Below are 22,500 nucleotides of genomic sequence, written 5' to 3' on the forward strand. Positions count from 1 at the left end.
GGAATGCGTGGGGAGAGGCCAGATCCTGAGCCTGCCAAGTACGCCAAAATCCTCCAGCTCCTCGAAAGGTTGGGACGCCTGATTCTGCAGATACTCCGGCACCTGTGAATTAATAAGCAGGTTGTGCTAAAGTCTACTCTTGGCCTGTGATTGCATAATGACATTTGCAAAATTATGATATAACTCATTCTGAAACATTTTAATGTTCAAACTTCAAAAATGGACAGAGAATGGATATAGAAATAGGTGGATATAGAAATAAGGAAGCTAAAACAATTAAAACTTGGAAAATTAAATGCAAGATAAAATTTACAATAAATACACAAAGAAATTGGTATAAAGTTATGGTTTATTTAGTCAATGCAAAATGGGATGTATTAATTATTATCCTTATTATTGTTATCATGATCATTATTGTTATTATTAAAATAACAATGTGTCTATTTTCTTCATTATATTTATTTTCATTATCACTATTATCATTAATGTTAGCCAATATCTTTATCATTACAAGCATCAGGATCATTACTAATATTATTAATACCATTTCATAAAAAATCATCATCTGTATATATTGATTGAAACTCTTAATTTTCATTTATTACCAATCTTTCTTTTCATAGTATGCTGGCTGATCATTTGATAATGTATGATCATAAAAAATAGAGGGCTTGATCCAAATCCCTAAAAGGAAAAAAAATGGTAGAAATGCCTAATAATTAAAAAAAGAAGAAGTTTGGTTAATCTTTACAGTATGGACGCACTAAGGTTGGGCAAACTGAAGATGATATTGTTGTAGAGGACTAAAAATATTAGTTATTGGTACAAGAAATAATCTGCAGACATGAACGGTAACACCACAAATAAAATAAAAATATTGCGGAAAGTGCCAACCACAGCCCAAGCCCATTTGGGTGCTCCAGTTTCACGCCCAATCATGGCAATTTAGACTGTTGAACAATGAAGGGAACTACAGGAAAACACGAGAATATGCCAAAGGTCTTTTCGCATTTACTGCTTCATCAGGGCATACATCGTATGTTTTCCTGTACTTCCCTTCATTGTTCTACTTGCAATTTGTTTGACATCAATTCCACACTGTTGAACAAGTTTTGAGACGTGGAGATTCAGAGAGCCAATGTGTATATACATGTGATGTATGTAAAACTGGCAAAACCAAAAACAATTTTTTTCCTAGTATGTACTTTCCTCTACAAAAAAAAAAAAAAAAAAAAAAAAGTTTGGGGTTTAACTAAAGTGGTAAGGCTTAATTTTCAACTGACAGCTTTGAAATTCGACATGAACTGATAGCTTCTATGTAGGACAACGTAAATAAACAAAAACAAAAACAAAAAAACTCGTTAAATGTCTCCAGGCCAAAAACTTCCCAGTATGAATCACATTTACCAGATACGAAACACCCTGAAAATTTAGCAATATCACTCAATATCACCTATGATTTCAATCTCACTCACCACAGACTGCGTCACCCCACCTTATCCTCACCTGTTAACACAACGACATGCTTGGCCTTTGCGAAATACTCGCGAAATTTGGCCATATCTGAGCTGGGTCGCGAGCCTTCCATCCTGAGAGCAGGTCTACCTTGGAGTAACCTTCGAGCTGCCCTTCCTCCCTTGCTCGCCGTCCCCAGGAGCTGGTATAACATATCCTTTGCTATTGAAAGTGACAAAAGCCTGTGCCTATGGGAGGTCTTTGGTCTAGAGGTCCACAGGGCGGAAAAGATGAAGGGAAGAGGTTTTACTGCTAAAATACACCGAAGTGGGTCTTCTTCGATTTGGAGGACCAACTAGTGTAAATTTTTAGTAAATTTTAGCTGGGGGATTTTTTTAGTTTTTCATTATTATTAGAGGGGATTTTCTATATGTTAAACAATAGTTTATTTTTCTTTTCCAAGGATTTAATTATATCTTTATTCCACCATATTATTAAAAGTTTCTTGGATGGAGAATTGTTTCTTCTCATGATGTATTTTTATCTGTGTGTATAATTTTTATGGAATACTTAAAGTGGTTTGTGACCAAAAGACAACGAAGATGATCACATATTTTTGACGATGTACTGCTGTTCATACACACATTTTATAATCTTTTCTATCGTCTCTCGGAGAAGAAGCGATAATCAGCCGTTGAGATCCATAGGAATATCATTGAAAAATTAAGTAGTTATCCCTTAATTTTTGGTTTTCTACGAGGCTTGTGCATTGACACAACTAGTGGTTTCTGTGTAGCTCATTCTAGATGCTCTTAATACTTATCCTGCCACAGGAACCGCCTTGAAAGGTATAGTTCCTCTTTTCCCTCACGAAGGTGAAACAGCCTATGGGTGGCTGTTTCAGAGGGTAGAGGGAAAACAGACAAGGCCAACTGGCAGGCATTTCAGAACGCCTTGGCCCACTGTCTCAGATGCAATGAACGCTTATAAAGTGAAAATGTGGAAGTACTTGAAGCCAGACTTATCAGTGCAGCCTCAGACCTGGGTCCAGGAGTCACAAAGACGCCTGGTACTTTAATGATGAGATTAAGGAGGTCAACCAAAGAGAAAACATGAGCCGAAAACAATTCTGAAGGCAAAGAACCCCTGACAACCTAGCCCTCCTAAGGTAGCTTGTCAGGGATGCTAAGGAAACTGCCAACAGAGTCAGGCAGGAAAAGTGGCTGGAATGATGCGAGTCCTACGAGCAGCCTTTCAGAGCTTTGGTAATGGGTCAGGCGAACTACCAGCCGCTCAGCCCCGAGGTGTACACATCACGACCCTCAATCAGAGGCAAACAGACTGCGAGAACAAGCAGCAACAGTCTGCCAGCCAAACTGAGGGCAAGCCAAGAAAGCCTACAACCAGGCAGTTTTGTTCATATCAGAAAAAGGGCAGTCGAATCCGATAAACTAAATAACAAAACTACAAAAATAGTTCTCGCTCATTTCCAGGTTCTGATGGGATTTCGTACCCAATAATTTTCCACCTAGGACTGGCAGGTGAGCTTGAACTCTTGCAACTCATCAACAAGTCCTGGGAAACCTCCACTCTACCCCAGAGCTGGAAGAGGGCTACTATAGTTCCCATCCCAAAACCAAAGGAGCCAGGGAAGTACCGTCCCATCTCCTCAGCTGTCTGGCCAAGACGGCCGAGTGGTTGGTAATAAACCGACTCCAATGAAAAATGGGACCCCCACATGAACACCTCCATGGGTTTACAAGGGGCATAAGCACAGCACACAGCATAGCCACGCTATTAAGCTCAATTAGCACTGGCATATCTGTGGTAGTATTCCTAGACCTGGAGAAGGCTTTTGAAATAGCAAGTCCCTTTGCTATTCAGGAGACCCTGATCCAGAAAGGAATCAAAGGAAAGCTCTTGGCTTGGATAGGTGACTATTTCAGGAACAGATCAGCCAGAGTCAGATTCACCTATCACAACACAGGCCACTAGAAAATGGTGGGGTGGGGTTCTCAGTCCAGCCCTATTCAACGCCCTAATGTCCTGTATTCTCAACTTACACCTCCCAGTGAGGTGCAAGATCATTTCCTATGCAAACGATCTTGCAATCACCTTCACTGGACCATACTGCCTAAGTAAAGCCCAGCGTCGTCTGGACCTTGTATCTGCGGAGTATTGTAGGACAGAACTTAAGATCTCTGCAGCCAAATCAAAAGCCATGGCTCTGAGCCACAATGTTCAAGGCACAAGTCTGAAAATCCAGGGAATGGACTTGGACTGGGTTCAGGACTTCAAATACCTTGGGGTAAGGATTAACCGGACCCTCTCCTTCCATAAGGAGGTCCAATACCTGGTTGACCGAACCAAAGCAAGACTGTCTGTCATGAGAGCAATGACCGGGAGACAAATAGGAGCCAGACACAAAGTACTAAGAGCATTTTAAGTACATACCGTCCGGCCCATTGTGGACTATGCTTCTGTCGCTCTGATTGCCACAAAAAAAACAAAACAAAATAAAGACAAAGTGGAATCAGTTCAAAATGAAGCTGCCAGGATCATTCTGGGTGCCCCAAGGTGGACGAAGGTCCTCAACCTCCTCATGGAGGCAAGCCTCCTCCCCTGGACTCACGAATTGATCTAATGGCAGCACAATTCCTTTCAAAGGTCATCCAGGCTCCCAGGAACACAAGCCTAAGACAAAAATACTCAGACGCCTAGAACAAGAACAAGCTCTTTGCAAACAACTAATAGCTGTATCACATAGCTACTTGCCAAGGGCATGGACTCCTCCCACCCTGACTTTATCGAAGCCCCGCTGTGGGCACAAACCTTGATAGAGTTCTCTGTTATGAGCCTGTCAAGGAGAAAGAATCAATACCCCATGCCTAGTCAAAAGGCAGAAGCCGAGAGGGTCAGTAGAAAATACTTCACGGATGGATCAGTGGATCCTTTGAGCTACACATCAGGCGCCGGCTTTGCAGCAAAGGGTACCACAAAATCCACGAGGGTAACAGACAACGCCTCTTCGCTACAGGCAGAAGCAGTTGCAATCATGGGAGCCCTAGCCCACGCGTCCCTGAGAGAAGGAAGGGTCATACGTATAGACTCCAGGGCAGTCATTGACTGTCTTCAACACAGCTCACCCAAAGACAACATCTACCTCCTGTGCTTACCATAGCGCAGATAATTCTTGTTCAGGGTAGAAGAATAATCATTAATTGGGTCCCCAGCCACATTGGCATCAGAGGGAACGAGCTTACCGACAGACTAGCCGACATCAGCAGGGGTATGCCCCCAAATCCCATGATCATACAACCAAGCCGAAATATCCTAAAGAAGAAGCGAACTGCAGCCGCTCGTACCTTCCTCCTGCAGCTTCATAGAGAGAAAACAAGATCCTCCGTCTCGGCCAGCTGGTACTGGCACTCTCTGAGGTAATCAACAAAGGTACCGAAGTCATTCTTACAGAATTGTGAGTACACACAATTCCTGAGACAAGGACTGGCCACAACAGCCGCCGTGTTGGTAAAGAGATTATGCGGTATGCTTACATCATGGCGGCAGAAGCGTTTGCTGGCAATCCCGCCGCCACGGTAAGCACCGAGTGTCAGAGAACAAAATGAGACAGCCATAAAATGCTGACACAGGCCGGGCCATATATGGAAGGCCCGGGTGAAGCTAAATTTTCGCAAACCTCAATTGATTGATTGATTCAATTGACTTATCTACACTCATAAGAATCATGAATTTAGTATGTGGCAACTACAAGAAATGTCAAATGAAGTTTTTTTTTTCTTACGTATCGACATTTTTTAAATCGGAATGCCTTCTGGTAGGTAACGTTTGTGTAAAATCGGGAAACGGTTGAGTTGTCTATATTTGTTAAGAATTCTCAAGCGTTGTACATATGAAGCTAACAAATCTCTGAAGCATAAGGAAAACTTTCATCCTTTTTGTTACAAAGGTAGTAAAGGCTACCGGCTCTGATATATATATGTGTGTGTGTGTGTGTGTGTGTGTGTGTGTGTGTGTGTGTGTGTGTGTGTGTGTGTGTGTGTGTGTGTGTGTGTGTGTGTGTGTGTGATCATGTGTATATACCGTTTATTTCCACACAAATTCACTTTCCTCAGGGTACCTTGCTTGGAGTTCTTGAGACCTTTACAATACATAAGTAACAGATGCATAGGTGCCTCCCTAAGAGTCCTAAGGCTGATAGTCTATGCGAGCCCGGTTCTTAGTATGTTGCCACAAAAAGCTCTCAAACCTCTTGATGTCTTACAGAACAAGACCATAAGTACCATTCTTGGTTGCCTAATGACTGCTAAAGTTCTTGTCATGAGGAAAGAGCTAGACCTCCCTTCAATTCATAGTCGTGCAACCCAGACCAACACCATAATCTGCATCAGACCTGCAGCTTCTATCTAAACTACAGATTTCCTTTGCTTCGTCTAACGAGATTAATTATAGAGTTAGGCATGCCCTGCGGCCTCGATAATCCAATCTGATACAATCCAACCTAGAATGGAAGGCTAAAACTGCCCAAACTATTCTCAGCTTCAGTGTCTGGAACAATGATGCTAATAATATCCCAGAAGCAACACTTACTGCACCATGACATAGATTACACGAATTGTTTATATTGACAACTTAACTTCCTAAAGCCAAGACTTCAATAACATAAATGAAATGTCATTATTTGAAATACACAGACGAAATTCTCAATCCCCCAATGGTGCGCCAACACTTGCAATCTACTGTGTTGCCTCTATTGATCCTCATGGAACAGGGATTGGTGTATTAATTCCTAACCACCGAAAAAATTAAGAAAAATTGGCATGAATGTACTACAGAGACATCTGATATCGACAAATCATAAAAAATCTATAATGGACTGTATCTGAGACAACAGGTTACGGCATAAGATATCAGTATACTATGCATTATGTGCAGGACACAGTTTTGGATGCAATGCCAATTTCATTTCACCACTGCAAAATGTGCAAGGCACCTAAATCGCATAATTTAAACCATTACTTACTTTGTTGCACGAAAACGCGTCCTATCGATCAAATAGCACTGTCCAGAGACCAGCACTTATTGATTATATTAATTATATTATATACACTGGTCTTGTCTTTGATGTAATTAGTGATATATATATATATATACTATTTTAGCAATTAGATGACATATGATTAATGTAAGCACAATGACATAGCCCCTCAGGCATGATTGACATGATTGATTGACAGCCCCCTATATAAATGGAAAGCACATCCAATTGGATGAATGCTATAGCATCTTACCCTGTTTTTGCAGGCCATTTACACTGTTCTGTAGATAAATTTCAATAAAATCAGAAATCTCTCTCTCTCTCTCTATCTTTCTCTCGACTCGTGTCATTAACGCCTTCCTGTCGCCTCACTATTTCCTTTCGAATTACTCATCAAGTCCAGAGAAATGATTACAGCCGCTCCTTATCTCCACTAACCCGTCGACACATTGGTTCATGACAACTTAAGCAACATTTAATAGTACTGTTATTGCCATTCCTGTCAAGGTCCTTATCTCTTGCGTCAGTCCGTTGCAGGTTCATAAAACTCTTTTATCTTATCTATACTGATTTGCAATTCTGGTATCTTCGTTATTAAAGATTGCGGTCATTTTGCACATTGCGTATTTTATACATCCTGCCAATGTCCGTTTGATTACGAAACAAATCATTCACAACACAACGTAACAAGACGATATAAATCAGTTCATCTTATAAAGAACAGGTAAAATGCACTGGATATAGAGCAGTTGAAAGAAATAAAATCATGTCAGAAATGTTTTTCGTGTACTCGTCTGTTGGTGCGTGATTTAATATATACGAGTATATTGCTATGCTAGAGTGAAAAATGAATAAGCAAATATTTGGCATGATTTTGTAGTTTTTTCTTTGATGAGTAAAGTACGAAAAAGACTGTTAATTCGACGTAAAGGAATGACAGTAAGGTGAGTGGCACAAGCTCATATCGGAATAAATTACACGTGAGGTGTGTGGTAACATGACTTTTTAATATATCTACTCGGGAAATACCTCCATAGTGGAGCAGAGTATAAAACCTATTTTTCTTTGTCTTCTTCACTTTGATATGATATGTCGTCATCTGAGAGTAAAAAAGAAAGAAAGCAAGATCAGGAGTCAGATTACTAGAAACTTAAAAATGAGTTATGTTTTACCGGACGAAAGATAAGGCAGGAAGCGCGCCCAGCTAAAGGCAGCCACACACAGCTTATCGGCCTCAGTGCATCCTCTGCCCGCGAGCGACTCCACACTCCCCAGTCCAGCATATCGAAGTGCCATACCCAAAACAAAATTCTTTTCTTTGTGGGAATTTAAAGAAAACGAAAAAAAAAAAAAAAACACTCTGGAAACCAACTCTGGAAAGATGGAAGATGCTTTTCTTTCCTAACAAGAGCTGAAACAAGCGTAGGATAACCGGTCTTTTAACGAGAAAAGGAAAATCCCACCTGTTCCTCCTCGTCAGCCCTAGTTAGTGTTCCTCCATGGCCGCCGGCTGGAGGAAGACCACGGCGACGGTGCTCCTCGTCGTGGGCTTCTTGGTGAGGGCGTGTCCTGTGTCCGCCGGCTTCGAAAAGGCTAAGTGTAAGCCGATACTTTGGAGACCCTTATTGTTTTTTTTCTCCTTATATATTGTATCAACGTGTTATAAAATGTCGAATGAAAATATTCATAAACTACTACTTAGGGTGAAATTTTTAGTGTGAAAGAAAGTGACGTTTTGAAGTCACGAAATCCTCTGTAGAGACTTCCTCATGTTACAGGAAGTTCGATAGGATTTTATTCAACAACAGAAGTCTTTTGGAAAGATATACATGTAATCATAGTAATTTCCAGATCATCAAACCAAACTACAGGAATGAACATATAACCCGGAGTATTAGAAAGTAACAATTAGTCCCTGTAATACACGATTGTATTTTCTTTATGATTAAAGTAATGTTACAATGTTTAAGTATGCAACTGATTTACTATATCTGTATTTTATTAGACTATATACTCTGAGAGTGTCCCAGGTAGGTAAGAGTTACACAAATTAACATACTGTATGTTTTCTCAATTCGATAACCCCAACATATTTTTTCATCAAAACTTTCTTTCGTCAACATTTCATTGCAGAAATTAGAACATACACGCAAACAATTTAATGAATAACAACACATATTTACTGCACTGCAAGATCTATTAACTTCCATAGAAGAGCGGTAATAAAAATCTCTGTAGACTTCACCTCCACCAACCGAATCAAGAGCAAGATTAGTGACAGTCGGATTTATGTTCTGTCCCCTGTAGTTTTTTTTTTGTGAATTTTGTTACCTACAAATGGCTCCACATGTACTCAGCCGGCAAGGAGTCTATCAGTATGCCCTAGTTACCGATCCTGATTTTCCCATTCCTTGAATTGGCGGGAAAATGTGTTTTTCTTATCAATACCATTGTTATCGATACTGTTATTATTGTTATTAATGTTATGATTATTAAATTGTCATTAAAATATTTTAGACAATGAAATGATACAAAAAAATCTTTCCTAAAGTGAAAGGAAAGGGCAAACAGGTAAGATAGATAGTTCTGATAACTGGCTATTTGGTGATTAAGAATTTGTAGAGCCATCTATGTGTAATTACAACAAATAAACGTGTATTACAGTGGGCGTGGCATGTATTCTTGTTTCATGGGGCGAATGGGTTAATCTCCGTGAAATATCTAAGGCTTAGCGTTGGATGTGTAAACTGATAAAGAGGTTAGCTCTCGATTAGGATTCCGCTATGCAGTGGGAGATATTGCAAATATTATAAAATATCTGAAGCGACGGTATTTTACACTGTCACCTTTTTCGTGATTTTTTTTTTTTTTTTTTTTTTTTTTTGTTGTACAAACTTCCCATTGGTTGTCATATTTTATTCACTTTAAGTACGCGCGGCAGATTTCTTGCATTTTAATATTTACTGGAAACCATTACTGGCGATGCTTTATATATTAAACAGTTACAATAGCCGATCAAACCACCGAGATAAGTGTGATCAGGATTATGTCATTAAACAATTAGTTAATTCATAAATATAATATATGTGTATATATGTATGTATACACATATATACACGCACAGTATGTGTGTATATCTATAGCTGTATATATATGACATAATCCTTACCTCGGTGGTTTGATCAGCTATTGTAGCCCATATATATTATAAATATGTCAGTATATATATGCTATATATATGTATATATACGTTATATATATAAATGAAGGTTGTATCTTAGTAATTAACCGATTACTATATCCAAGTTATTTATCAGTGAAGCAAAAGCAACCAAAATGAACACAGGCAGCCGAAATTACCATGCACCATATGGTAATCAAATAATCAATTACAAAATAACCTAACTACGCAGACAACCGAAAAGATAACAAATCTACCCAAAATGGCAATCAACATCGAATGCACTAACTAACCATCTCGCTAATTTAAACTTTGGAACTATCAAGGTCTGTAAAAGTAAGGTTTCGTCATTGAGCTACTCGAATTCGTTCGTCTCATGCATGCCGTCACTTAGGTCAAAGCCTGGGGGTTCGAAGCTTACCATGTGGTCAGTCGTGGATGGAATGCAGACCCGCAAAGACCTCCCTCTCTCTCCTCCCGTCTTCGCTCGCATGACTGGCCGCAGTGCCCCATACATTCAGTGGTTGGATGCAATATTTGGGACCGCTCTGAGGATGTCCTTTATATTCGGATTCCAAAGGAGTGGGTATTTTGTTTATAATAAATACGTCGAAATTGTTTGGATTTTACATATGCCTAGATATAGTAAAACAATATGATCAGTCGTATCCCGTGCCTTCTTTGTTCATTTTACTTCTTTATATAATATACCTAAGCTGTAGCGTGAGGGAATATATAAGTGAACCCAAGTAAAATATGCGATATATACTTACAAACAATCGCTATTAACCATCGCCTGTAATATCAGTCCAATGTGCAAATCGCCGGCATGAGCCAGCATCTAAAATTACTCCAGTATTTGCTTTGCTCAGTTTGCTACCGTTTCATAGATCTCCTTCTCCCAACCTGCCTTTTTCAAATACCCCTCCCCCCTCCCCGTGCTCATCCGCGTCCAAGTGACGTCATAGGCCTTACCACCCAAAGCTGCGCAGATCTCCGAAGTGACAAGACCCTACGTACAGTCGTACACCCTACTAACTGTCACTCACCACGATCTCTACAGCGTGTCCAGATGGAACGAAAACACAAATGGATTTCTCAGCAGCACAGAGAGTGTGGCTTCAGACTGGAAGCCTTTCGATCACCTTGTTGGACCGCAAATATGGATGCCTGCTCGAGAAAGATGCATTGTTCAAGGTGATTTTTTTCCCCTGATGATGATTTGAAAAATAAAACATAACTATTCGTTTTCAGTTACTTTGGCTTTATTTGTAATACGTATATAAGTATATATATACACACTGCTGTTGGTTAAGTGTTTTTGTCACTTACATGGGCAATAACATAATACCAAAAGATTTGAATTGAAGTTTATAAGTAGGATCTCAACGTAAATACAGATATAGAAAAACATATGGCGCAAAACCAAAGATTTTTTATTTTGACTATATTAGCATTATCAGCAAACACTGAATTCATCATTCACTTTACCCTATTCGTCCCTTGTACTAAAGTCGGATGAAATTAATTGTTTCAGACTAGTAGTAGCCGATCTTTTTTTCTTTTTTCCTTTTTATAATCCTCCTCCCCGCCAGAGCCAAAATACCAAATTTAATTCATTTCATCTGACATCTTTCGCTCCCACGTGATCGTCTCCAGACCAGAGTGAAGGGAGGGCGTCTCATCGTGAGAAAAGAAACGAAACCGAAGGCTAAAGTGTGTGAGGTGGCCGTTACCGAAGTCCCAGCTCCTGGAAACCAGCTGTTCGTCTCCTGTGTAGAAGGTAGGTTGAAAAGGGAAAAGATGGGACGGTGGTAATGCGTCTTTTAGTAACGACAGTGGCAAAACGTAATAAATATATATAAATATATGTATATATACATACGTATATACATATATATACACACACATATACATATATATATATATATATATATATATACATATATATGTATGTATATACATGTTTATTAGGATAATAGTAATATTCTTTACTAGGACAACGGTAATACATTATTTTAATAAACCGAGATTAATATACTTATACTTGGGGCGTTTATGATAGATTTTTTTGAAAGGACTGAAATATATTTTTATAAGGACGATAGTGACAAAATGTTATGAAGACTGACAATACACGTTGTTCTCTATCTTTTATAAATCATGCGACTGTTCACTTTTCTGTTTGATTATTTCTTCTCGTATTCTTATACAGACTGTATAAAGTAAAACGAGAGGATTAATATAATAATAATTAATTAATTACACGGTGTATCTATATTTCTTAATTTACGGTAATGTCGCTAATGAAAGGCTAGATTACAGGACAAAGTTCCCCCCCCCCCCAGCGGAAAAACAGAAATAAGTCAGTGACCCCTTTGTTAAAAGATCAAGTTCCATTTCCGACTGGACACAAGGGGGTTCGACTCAGCTTTGGGAGAATCCAACTTCCTCTCAGGACTTACTTGCCAGGTGTCGTTGTTGTTATGGAAACTGACATTAAAGAAATGTAATTCTCATTCATTTTCTCTTGCATTATGATTTATAAAGAGAACAAAACATATAAAATCTTTTGAGGGCCCCCTTTATATATATATGTCATGTTGTTCAGTTGTAAAGCTCTCCTCAGTACTCAGTCCATCTTTCCATCATTTCCGTTTCTTCTGCATAAATATTTATGTGTGTAGCTGTATATATGTATATACACACACACACACACACACACACACACACACACAATATATACATATATATGCATATCTCTCTCTCTCTTTCTCTCTCTCTCTCTCTCTCTATATATATATATATATATATATATATGAATACATATTTATACTACATATGAATATATATATATATATAGATATATATACACTATATATATGTATATTTACAGTATTCAGTACATATATAATGATAGATGCACACACACACACACACATATGAATATATATATATATATATATATATATAATGTTTGTATATAAATATACATACACATACATATACTGTACTATAAAAGGTATGAATGAGAATGAATATCTTCACAATACAAGAGATGTATTTGACCGGTTTCGACTTTGTCTTCGTCAGAAATACTTTTATTTCTGACGAAGACAAAGTTCACATACATATACGCGGTTCACATACATATACATTATATATACAATATATACATATAAAAAACAATAAATATTCACATTTATACACAATATATGTGTACACACACATACACACACACACACACACACACATATATATATATATATATATATATATATATATATGTATGGTGTACCCACACACTCACACATATATACACACACACATATATATATATATATATATATATATATATATATATATATATGTACATTGTAGACACACAAACACATACAGATATCTACACACACAACAATATATATATATACACAATATATATATTTATATATATAATGTATAATATATACACACACCCACACCCACACACACACACACACACACACACACACACATATATACATATATAATATATATATGTATATATGTGTATTTATATATACACCATTTATATAAATATATATGCATAAATATATATATATATATATGAATATATATGTAGATATATGAAAAAATATATATGTTGATATATGATATAATACACACACACACACATATACATACATATGTGTATGTATATATGTGTGTGTGTGTGTGTGTGCATGTGTGTGTACATATATACATCATACATATATATATATATATATATATAATATACACACACATACACATATATACATACATATATATACACACACACATCCACACGCATATATATATCTACCAGTACACCGAAGGAACGGACGATAATGCCGGGTACCCTCCGCCTTCATTTTCCAGACAAGCTGGCAGCCACAGAGGAACTCGGTGCTCTCATGGCCGCCGCCAACATTACCTTACAGAACCGGAGAATCGGTCGCACGATGGGCGGCTTCACCCCAAGCACGTCCAAGCCTTCGTCAGGGCTTCCGAAGACGAAAGAGATCCAGGACGAAGGTGCCCTGACGACATTAGAGAGCAAGCTGCCACCGACGATCTCTCCGACCGAGCCAAAGCCTATAACGAAAAAGTATGCGCCGACCGAAACCGTTTTATCGACCATGAAAATTATTCCAACCCCAACTGTACTATTGACTGAAATAAAAGTATCACATTTGCCAACACTCGTGGCAACCGTGACAGTGCCACCATTAAGCACAGTCGTTCCGTCAATAACGCTTACGCCAACAACCGAAAGAGAAACAGTCACAACGCCTCCGCCAAGTACCAATGCACCATCCACTCCGCCTCCACCTACAGCCCCCGAGGCAGCATCCACACCGCCTCCATCTACTACCACCGAGGAACCACCAACGACGCAACCACCAACCACATCAGAACGACCAACCGAGCACCCTCTGCCAGCGCCCCCAGAGACATCGAAGCCAGCAGTCACGGCCGCGGCGACAGCGAAATCACCGCTGCTGGAGGAAGACGAAGAAAGATTCGGCGCGAAATCCGGGACTCCGCCCAGCCCAGAACCCACCCATGAGAATTGGACAAAGATTATGCTGGAGAAACATCTGGCGTATGTCATCGGCTGCGCTGTGGGTGTCTTCGTCCTCATTCTACTTATCATCGTCCTCGTGGCTCTCTCGAAGCGCCGCAAGAAGGTGAACCGAGAGGTCCCGATCGTCCTCGGCAGCGCCAACTACAAGAGGCAGCAAGATGACTTAGACAGCCACGACCAGGACCACGTTAATATCCTGATGTACTCTGCCGCCGAACAGGAGGAGGCCCCCCCCCACAACGACCTCGAGGAGAGGATCCTGATGCCTCCCGGCGGGACGTCCTCCACTCCAGCCACACCCAGGTGCCTCCGGGACAAGAATTTCGACTAGAAATACAAGTAGACTGCGTTTGGGTTTAACAAGCGGAATGATGGATATTTATGGTACTATAAAGGATGTGACGACGTTATAAAGACGCTATGATAATGATGTGACAAGCGTATTGTGGTGGTGATGACACCGCGGACCACAGAACCATTGAGCCAAAGAGTGTTGTAATGTACAGAGGTAATGTTAGTGTTAACTGATTCTGTGATACCCTATTTTCCCCACATATCAGTATCATTCCAGTGCTTTAACGATTTATGACTTCATATATACCCAAGTAAGAACCTTTTTCTGTAACATCAGCGCGTTATAAATATGATTGTTCATTTGTATAGAATTAATAAACGCTTCATAGATGTAAAGACTCGTTCACTTTGAGCCTCTCAAAACGCAGTTGTAAAATATTTATATATAGATATCTTTAATTAGATGAATTCCAAATGTCTGTAATGTCTATGATATAGGAAATTGAGAGGCTGGCTGATATTTAAGTAAATTCCTGGAAAAAAAATGAAAGGGAAGAAATTAAAAGTTAACAGATCATAACGATAAATAAACAACAAGAAAGACGAATGCTATTTAAAGGAATCTACAAATTTTAAAATCACAATGATAATACATATATATAGATATGCCTGCCGAGAATTAAAGTATACAGTTGAACAACAATTTCTGCTCTATAAGAAACAGCTGTTTAAACTTGCCCACGTATCCCCTCTAAACGTTCGTCAGTGTCAAACCTTTCCGGTTGGTCGACACGGGAAGCAACGCTGAAAACGAATAACAACAGAATGATAAAACACTAAACATCTTTAAAGTATATTAATGAATGCTGAGAGAAGGGGGATTATATACTTACATACATACATACACATCTATGTGTGTGTGTGAGAGAGAAAACAGAAATTTTATCCCACCGCTGACTCCACGAATGTGAGAGTTTTTAGTTCCTGGTGAAACTGTCACCAAATTCTGATTGACTTCTTTCAGATGCAAAAGAATAATATATTCTTACTAAATTACTACTGCCCATATCAATTCTAATACAAATGATTATGAAGTTACTTTAGTATCGTCGCCACTACCCGGGGACTTAGGGTTTTAAGGAAAAACCCAAATTAGACGATTTTAATGTTAGTAGCATGACTTCACGGTCTAAAGGCTCTGGGGTGACTCAAATTTATTCCTCTGTTGAGCGTGTGCCGAAGATACAATTCCATAACCATATAAAAATGAACCGTTGGCATATCATAATTTAAAGCTTAGTAATAAACATTAAAAGAAAAACAAGGAACATTCTCTTCTACGAACTTGATAATATTCTAAGGTTAACTCTACATCCTCCATTTGGCTATTAATTATAAGTCAATAATAATGATAAATATACATATAATAAAAACAAACGTGAGACAGGGTCGAAGCCCACACACACACATAACTCCCCGATATTTTTGGGTTATTTGCTTAAACAAATAAGTCATCAGTCTTTCACTTCAAACTTTTACGATTTCCCTTTCCTATACTTTATTTCGATCGCAAAAGGAAAGAAGGAGAGCAAGAGGGAACGAGCTAGGGCTGGGATAAAGAGAGAGAGAGGCACAGAGGTAGCAAATGATAGACAGAAGTATTTTTACTTAAATTATTCGCAAAAGGCGTGAGAAATATATATCTGGCGATGCACTATAGTTTACCACAACCTCTCTGTCTCCTGTTCACGTCACCCAAACACAGCATTCTTCCCTTATCCTGCAGCTTCCTACGTCACTCTCCCCGATATTTTTTCTTAAAAGAGTTTTCAGACATGCTAGTATTCCAGGAGGATTCCCATTAAGGCAAAAAAACCTGAAGGTGATCCGCAGAACACCCATGATAATGAATGCAAAAGCAGATGCACTGATTTACCGCACATGCTATTCCCGTGACATAAGGAAACCAAAGAAAACGGTAAATGAATATCCTTAATATCTCTGACAGGAAACAGGAAATCACTGGTGCAGGGATGTCAAAATTAATTTATTACACCAAGCATGTGGGGCAACTAGCATAACTGAGATGAAGTCGCAATTACCTCTTAAGGGAGTACTATCGTAAAATAGGAACGGCGGATTTAGTTTATGCTCGTACTCACTAAGGGTACTTACACCAAATGAATAAGATACCAAAATATTAAAAAAATTTTCTTGTTTTCCATATCAATGATATTAAAGATATATGATAGTAATGGCAAAGATAACGAAAGTAATAATAATGATAATGATTATTTTTATTATTGTTGTTATTATTATTATCACTATTAATACTACTGTTAGTATTATCATTTGAACTACAGTAACAAGAATAATAAGTACAACCACACTATGAATGTACTATTTATCATCAACGTCATTGTCATTGTTATTATTATTATCTTTTATTATTAACATTATCACTATTGTATTATTATTATTTACCATTAAAATAGTCAACATCACTACTATAGGAATAATAATAATGGTATACCATGGTAGGAATGTGGAAGTCAATCAAGTAATTTATAGAGGTCAATGAAATAACATATGTAAGTCATTCAAAACCTCAATTACGATTATAATCATAATATTTCTTAGACTTGTAAAGGAACTGTCTTGCCACGGGACGCTCCGTGTGTGAAACAGCTGGTTTTGTTCAAGCGGTACGACACTTTAACCCGACAGCGCCGATGCTCCGCCAAAATGACTTGAAATAATTGCTAGTAGTTGTAGATAAAGCCTTATATATATATATATATATATATATATATATATATATATATATATATATATATATATATATATATATCGTAACTGGACAAGGAGAGGCAGTAACTGCAAAAGAAACTCTTCTTCTGTTAACATTTCCTGAACCTTTCCACCACACTCAGCGTCCTGAAAATTCCATTTAAGCCTTTATTCCCATCACTTCACCATATATCAGTAATAATCAGGTGCACATTTACTCACTTCCTGTTCGGTTTCGTAATTTTAACACCTATGATAAACCTTTTGACGAAAATAAATGATTATAGACGCGTTCACTACTCTTTAACAGAGCCTTGATCGCATATTTTTTTACGTCTTCTGATTAGTGCACTGGAGAGAGAAACAGCTAATAGTTAACACAAATGAATGTGCTATGTAGAGAGAAAGATAAAAGACAATTAAAAGAGAAAGAAAAGGTCATCAACCAGGAAGAGTTATCTGTCCTGTCCTAGATATGTATAATTGATTATCCATTGTGTAGCAAAGCGTCAACAAAGAGTTATAGCGTCAATAGAGTTCGTCTATTCCAACAGGAGAGGGGAATATTATTTATCTTCACCCTGTCAGGTAAAGAAAGGTAAATGGAGAGTGGTAGTTGGAGGGTTTGTCAAAGGATAAATCTTGTTTTTCCTCTTTTCACGACTGCCCTCATTCCGGGATATGAAGCTGATATTCATGAATACAATAACGGTTCCATATACACCGATGAAATTTGTGCAAAACGATGGTGCTGTACCATACGGTAGAGCAGAATGCACTGCTACACAATATGCTTAATCAACTCTTAAATTATCCTTAATCCTATTTTGATTGATATATCACTACAGCGCTCTACTAAATATATATTTAATATAAGTGATTAGACCTGTTCAAAGAGTGATCTTACGGACCTTTGTGAATGAGAGAAAAAAACAATACCTGCGATTCGCTCGACTCATTTCATTATATTCTAAATATTTAAAAAAATCGCATCGGTGTGGTCAAAATAACCTTCTGCTGAGATTAATCATAAGATTGCGTTAATGATTTTAGACAACTCTTTTTTTTATTACATCACAACTACTTATCCGCTGAAGGACCTATGAAAGCAGGTTTTTGGCTGCGGTGACTGAATCAACGTCACACTTGTACAGCCGATGTACTGTGATATATATTTACCTAAAAGGCAACTAACAATACAGATGAATTAATAAAGATAAAGCGGACACTTCTGGGAGATAGAGTTATATTATATAGCTTTAAAGGTGACAAGACTTTTTGGTGTAGTATATGTGGGTTGTGAAATGAAGTGAGTTATGACAATGAAGTGAGTTGTGAGTGCCACGTTGTGATGCCAGTCTATACGTATTGTGATGACATTATTATCGTACGTAGTTAGTGATAATTATGTGATTATATATTATACTCTTCCTTTTGTGTGATATGTTCTACCATGTGAAATATAGAACATTATGTTTAGTTTATATTATATGTAGCATATCACCTATATGAAAGAGTGAGAATCTCTGTATGTTATAGAGTACAACATATTAGTTTGTCTCTGTAGTCACACGTCTGGCAGTAGACAGTCGCAGACGGAGCCTGGCGTGTGGGGCAGAGGAACAGGAAGAGTTCCGTATTTATTTTGTCAGAGCTGATCTCCAATGAACCTACTTTAGTTTTCATCGGTGTTTTCTTCACCCTCAACCATCATGGAGAAACACCAAGCAATCGTAGAAGACGAACATGGCGCAGTGATCCAGCAAATTCAGTTCTGACGCCTGTTATTGTTGCCTGCCCCAGGCCTCCGCGACCTCATGGCCTGTCGCCGGCCCCGCGCCTCGTCCACCCTCGTGCTAGGTCAGCAATCAACCCACTCGGCAGTGTACTTCATTTGCAGTGGTGTGGTGCTATAGTGTAGTGATGTGTATTGTGCAGTGCCTATAGTGTTCGTGCAGTGTTTAGTGTGCTCAGGGGACATTATTCGTTGCATAAGGGAGCCGGACCGAAGCATATTAAGGTTTTGTAGGAGCGAGGTATATTCCTGCGCTCTCTACGACGCTTCGTGAGCGACTGATCCGCCGTGACGTCACCGCATTGGCACCGCGCACAGTGCGACAACACTCGCTGCCTCGCTCTACTTTTACGTATTTTCACCGGATTTTCGGCGATTTTGCTGTATAATCTTGACACCCTTACCACGTTACAATGGGTAAAGGGAAGAAAAAAGAAGATACCAGTAAGAGCGATCCTGAGAAGCCTGACTCCAGCCTTGAAGAGTCACCAGGAGCCAGTGCCAGCACCCCACCTCCCACAGATGTTGCTACATTGCTGCAGTGGATAATTCAGAGGGAAGACGCCCGCCGGAAGGAGGAAGACGCACGCAGGAACGAGGAGTCTGCTCGTTTTCAGGAGCTGATCCTTCGCCTCACCCCCCAGCAACCTGCGAGTTCGCCAGTGAGCAGTTCTGCCGCGTCCACTGCTTCTCATACTCCGCCGACCCCGAAGGCAACAATACAGCCTCCGAAAGCATTAACAGCAGATGCGAGTCCCCAACAGTTTCGAGAATGGAAGCGCGAATGGTCCGATTATGCTGTGATGGTGGATCTCCTCAACCTGCCGTTATCAAAGCAGCATATACAGCTACGCATGTGCCTTACCTCTGAGATGCGACGGGTGCTGGAGCACAAGTTGGACGTGCCCGCAGACCCAACATGCTCAGTGGACGATGTCTTGACAAAGCTCGAAACGCACATCAAAAATGCAAGAGGAGATAGACCTTTGCAAGGCACAGGACCAAGCATGCTGTGAGCAGTGGAAGAAACACGGCATTCTAATGGGTATACGAGATGAGGAACTTACCCAGAAGCTCATTGAAATGGACCGCTCAGCGACGTTGCAGGATGTTTTGGAGAAATGCAGGTCTCATGAATCGTCAAAGACTGCATCATCTGCTTTGAAGGACACAGTTTCTTCACGTGCTGTTTCTCAATATAAAAGAGAGAAAAAGGCTGCCCTGAAGCAGAAGTCCAAGATGAGGCCTGGCTCACCTCTGCCGAATAAGGCCTGCAACTGCTGTGGTCGTCAGCATGAAAAAGGTTTGTGCAGGGCCACCACTTCCACATGTCGTGCTTGTGGTAAGAAAGGCCACTGGGCTACTGCTTCAAAGTGTCCTGCCAGGAATGCCAAATGCAAGGTGTGCAACCGGCAGGGACACTATGATAAATGCTGCCCAAAGCAACGGAAGGCTAAGACAAAAGAAGAGGACACCAATCATGAATTGAAGGTAGTAAGTTCAGTATCCCCTTCAATGTCATTTGCCAGGAGTGTCACCTCTACTGCACGACCGAAACCTCAGCCTTCCCCTAAAGTCCGCGTGTCAATTCGGCATAATGATTTATCAGGTAGTCTTGCCTTCATCCCTGACACAGGTGCAGACACGACTGTCATTGGACTCCAGCATCTTAGTAGTCTCGGCCTCTCAAAGGAAGACTTAGCACCACCGGCAGAGACAGTATACTACAATGCGGACGGGTCCCAGATGCCACCAACGGCTGGATCTTTTCGTGGAATCATCACCTATGGCAACCGTTCGACTACATGTTGGATTGATGTTCAGCCTTCGCTTACAACCCCGCTGCTCTCTTGGACCGATTGCAAGGAATTGGGGATTGTTCCGGACTATTTCCCAAGGCAGATATCGGATGTGCACACTGCCAATCGAGTCCATGGGCTGGGCAATACACCAATGTCGAACCCTCCTCAGTTGCTGACTTTACTGTTGAACCAGCTGAAGTCACCTGAAGAAGCAAGGAAGTACTTCCTGCATCAGTATGCAGATGTGTTGGTGAAGAAGGACGACTTGCAGTCTGGGCCACTCAAGACGATGGTAGGCCCAACCATGAGAATTCATCTGCGGGAGAATGCCACGCCCTTCGCGATCCACACCCCCAGAATGATTCCTTTGGCTTTTCAGGAACCAACAAGAAAGGAGCTTGAGTCATTAGTGACCCAAGGCATCTTAAAGCCAGTGGAGGATGAACCATCAGAATGGTGTCATCCAATGGTTGTTGTTCCCAAAGCAAATGGTGGTGTTCGTATTACCACTGATCTATCAAAGCTCAACAGGCAAGTCTCTCGCCCTGCCCACCCTTCTCCGACGCCATTTACAGCCATCAGAACTATCAGTCCGCAGTCAAAGTTCTTCACAACTGTGGATGCTCTTTGTGGTTATTGGCAACTACCCCTGCATGAGGATGATCAACACCTGACGACATTTATCACTCCTTATGGACGTTTCAGATACTGTCGTGGTCCCATGGGTTTTGCAGCAACAGGAGACGCCTTTTGTCTCCGAGGTGACAGGGCACTTCAGGGAGTAACAAACTGCATTAAGGTTGTGGACGACATTCTCCTACATGATGAGGACTACCTCTCACACCTTCAACGTGTAAACGAAGTCCTGTCAAGGTGTCGACAGCACGGGATAACGCTTAATGCAGAGAAGTTCATTGTAGCTGCATCTGAAGCCAGCTTCTGTGGGTACAAACTATCACATAATGGTATTGAAGCAGACCCAGAGAAGGTAAAAGCCATTGCAGAGTTTCCTACCCCTGCAAATCTGACTGATCTTCGGTCGTTTATGGGCTTGGTAAATCAACTGGCAGAGATTTCGACTGCAGCAGCCCCACTCCGCCCATTGATGAGCCCAAAGAGAGCTTTTACTTGGACAGCAGACCACACCAAAGCTTTCAATGACACTAAACAAGCTTTGTCAGGGCCCCCCATACTTGCGACGTTTGATCCAACCCTTCCCACCATTCTGCAGACCGACGCCTCCAGACTCTACGGCCTTGGCTATGTGTTGTTGCAGGACCATGGTGCTGGAAGATACAAGATGGTGCAATGTGGTTCCCGTTTCTTGACAGATACAGAAACGCGGTATGCGACCGTCGAATTGGAAATGCAAGCTGTCGTTTGGGCCATCAGTAAGTGCAAGTTCTATCTTCGTGGACTTCAGCACTTTAGTGTGGTGACAGATCACCGTCCATTGGTTCCTATTTTGAACCATTATTCCCTGGATGCAATTGAAAACCCTCGCCTCCAGCGCATGAA

At 40.1% G+C, this 22,500-nt stretch overlaps 3 protein-coding genes across 6 annotated transcripts in view; 2 read left to right on the forward strand and 1 right to left on the reverse strand.

Annotated features, from left to right (window-relative positions):
* LOC125042801 (NAD-dependent protein deacylase sirtuin-5, mitochondrial-like) overlaps positions 1-1,800 on the reverse strand; it is an 18,379-nt gene extending 16,579 nt beyond the window's left edge. The window contains exons 1-2 of the mRNA XM_047638705.1: positions 1,507-1,800; positions 1-102 (exon numbers count right to left, since the gene is read on the reverse strand). The exon at positions 1-102 is cut by the window's left edge and continues 74 nt beyond it. Of these exons, the coding sequence (XP_047494661.1) occupies positions 1-102; positions 1,507-1,669 (265 nt within the window). The 5' untranslated portion in view covers positions 1,670-1,800. The remainder of the gene's footprint in view (positions 103-1,506) is intronic.
* A 6,132-nt stretch (positions 1,801-7,932) lies between these two features.
* On the forward strand, positions 7,933-14,991 carry LOC125038120 (proline-rich receptor-like protein kinase PERK2). Its single transcript, XM_047631427.1, has 4 exons — positions 7,933-8,067; positions 10,756-10,889; positions 11,352-11,475; positions 13,593-14,991. The coding sequence occupies exons 2-4, from the start codon at positions 10,782-10,784 to the stop codon at positions 14,630-14,632; spliced, it is 1,272 nt and encodes a 423-aa protein (XP_047487383.1). The 5' UTR covers positions 7,933-8,067; positions 10,756-10,781; the 3' UTR covers positions 14,633-14,991.
* The window catches only part of LOC125038088 (oxygen-dependent choline dehydrogenase-like), a 32,201-nt gene continuing 17,682 nt past the window's right edge, over positions 7,982-22,500 (forward strand). For all 4 annotated transcript variants that reach the window (XM_047631350.1, XM_047631368.1, XM_047631376.1 and 1 more), the window contains exon 1: positions 7,982-8,110. The gene's annotated coding sequence lies outside the window, so the exon portion shown is untranslated. The remainder of the gene's footprint in view (positions 8,111-22,500) is intronic.

The sequence above is a fragment of the Penaeus chinensis genome, chromosome 3 (assembly GCF_019202785.1).
Source record: "Penaeus chinensis breed Huanghai No. 1 chromosome 3, ASM1920278v2, whole genome shotgun sequence".
Classification (NCBI taxonomy): Eukaryota; Metazoa; Arthropoda; class Malacostraca; order Decapoda; family Penaeidae; genus Penaeus; species Penaeus chinensis.

Bases quoted from the DNA above. Each gene is read 5' to 3' on its own strand.
- LOC125038120 (XM_047631427.1), top strand. From the start codon at position 10,782: ATGGATTTCTCAGCAGCACAGAGAGTGTGGCTTCAGACTGGAAGCCTT. The intron at 10,890-11,351 runs GTGATTTTTTTC...GATCGTCTCCAG, and splicing joins AGAAAGATGCATTGTTCAAG to ACCAGAGTGAAGGGAGGGCG. The intron at 11,476-13,592 runs GTAGGTTGAAAA...TTCATTTTCCAG, and splicing joins GTTCGTCTCCTGTGTAGAAG to ACAAGCTGGCAGCCACAGAG.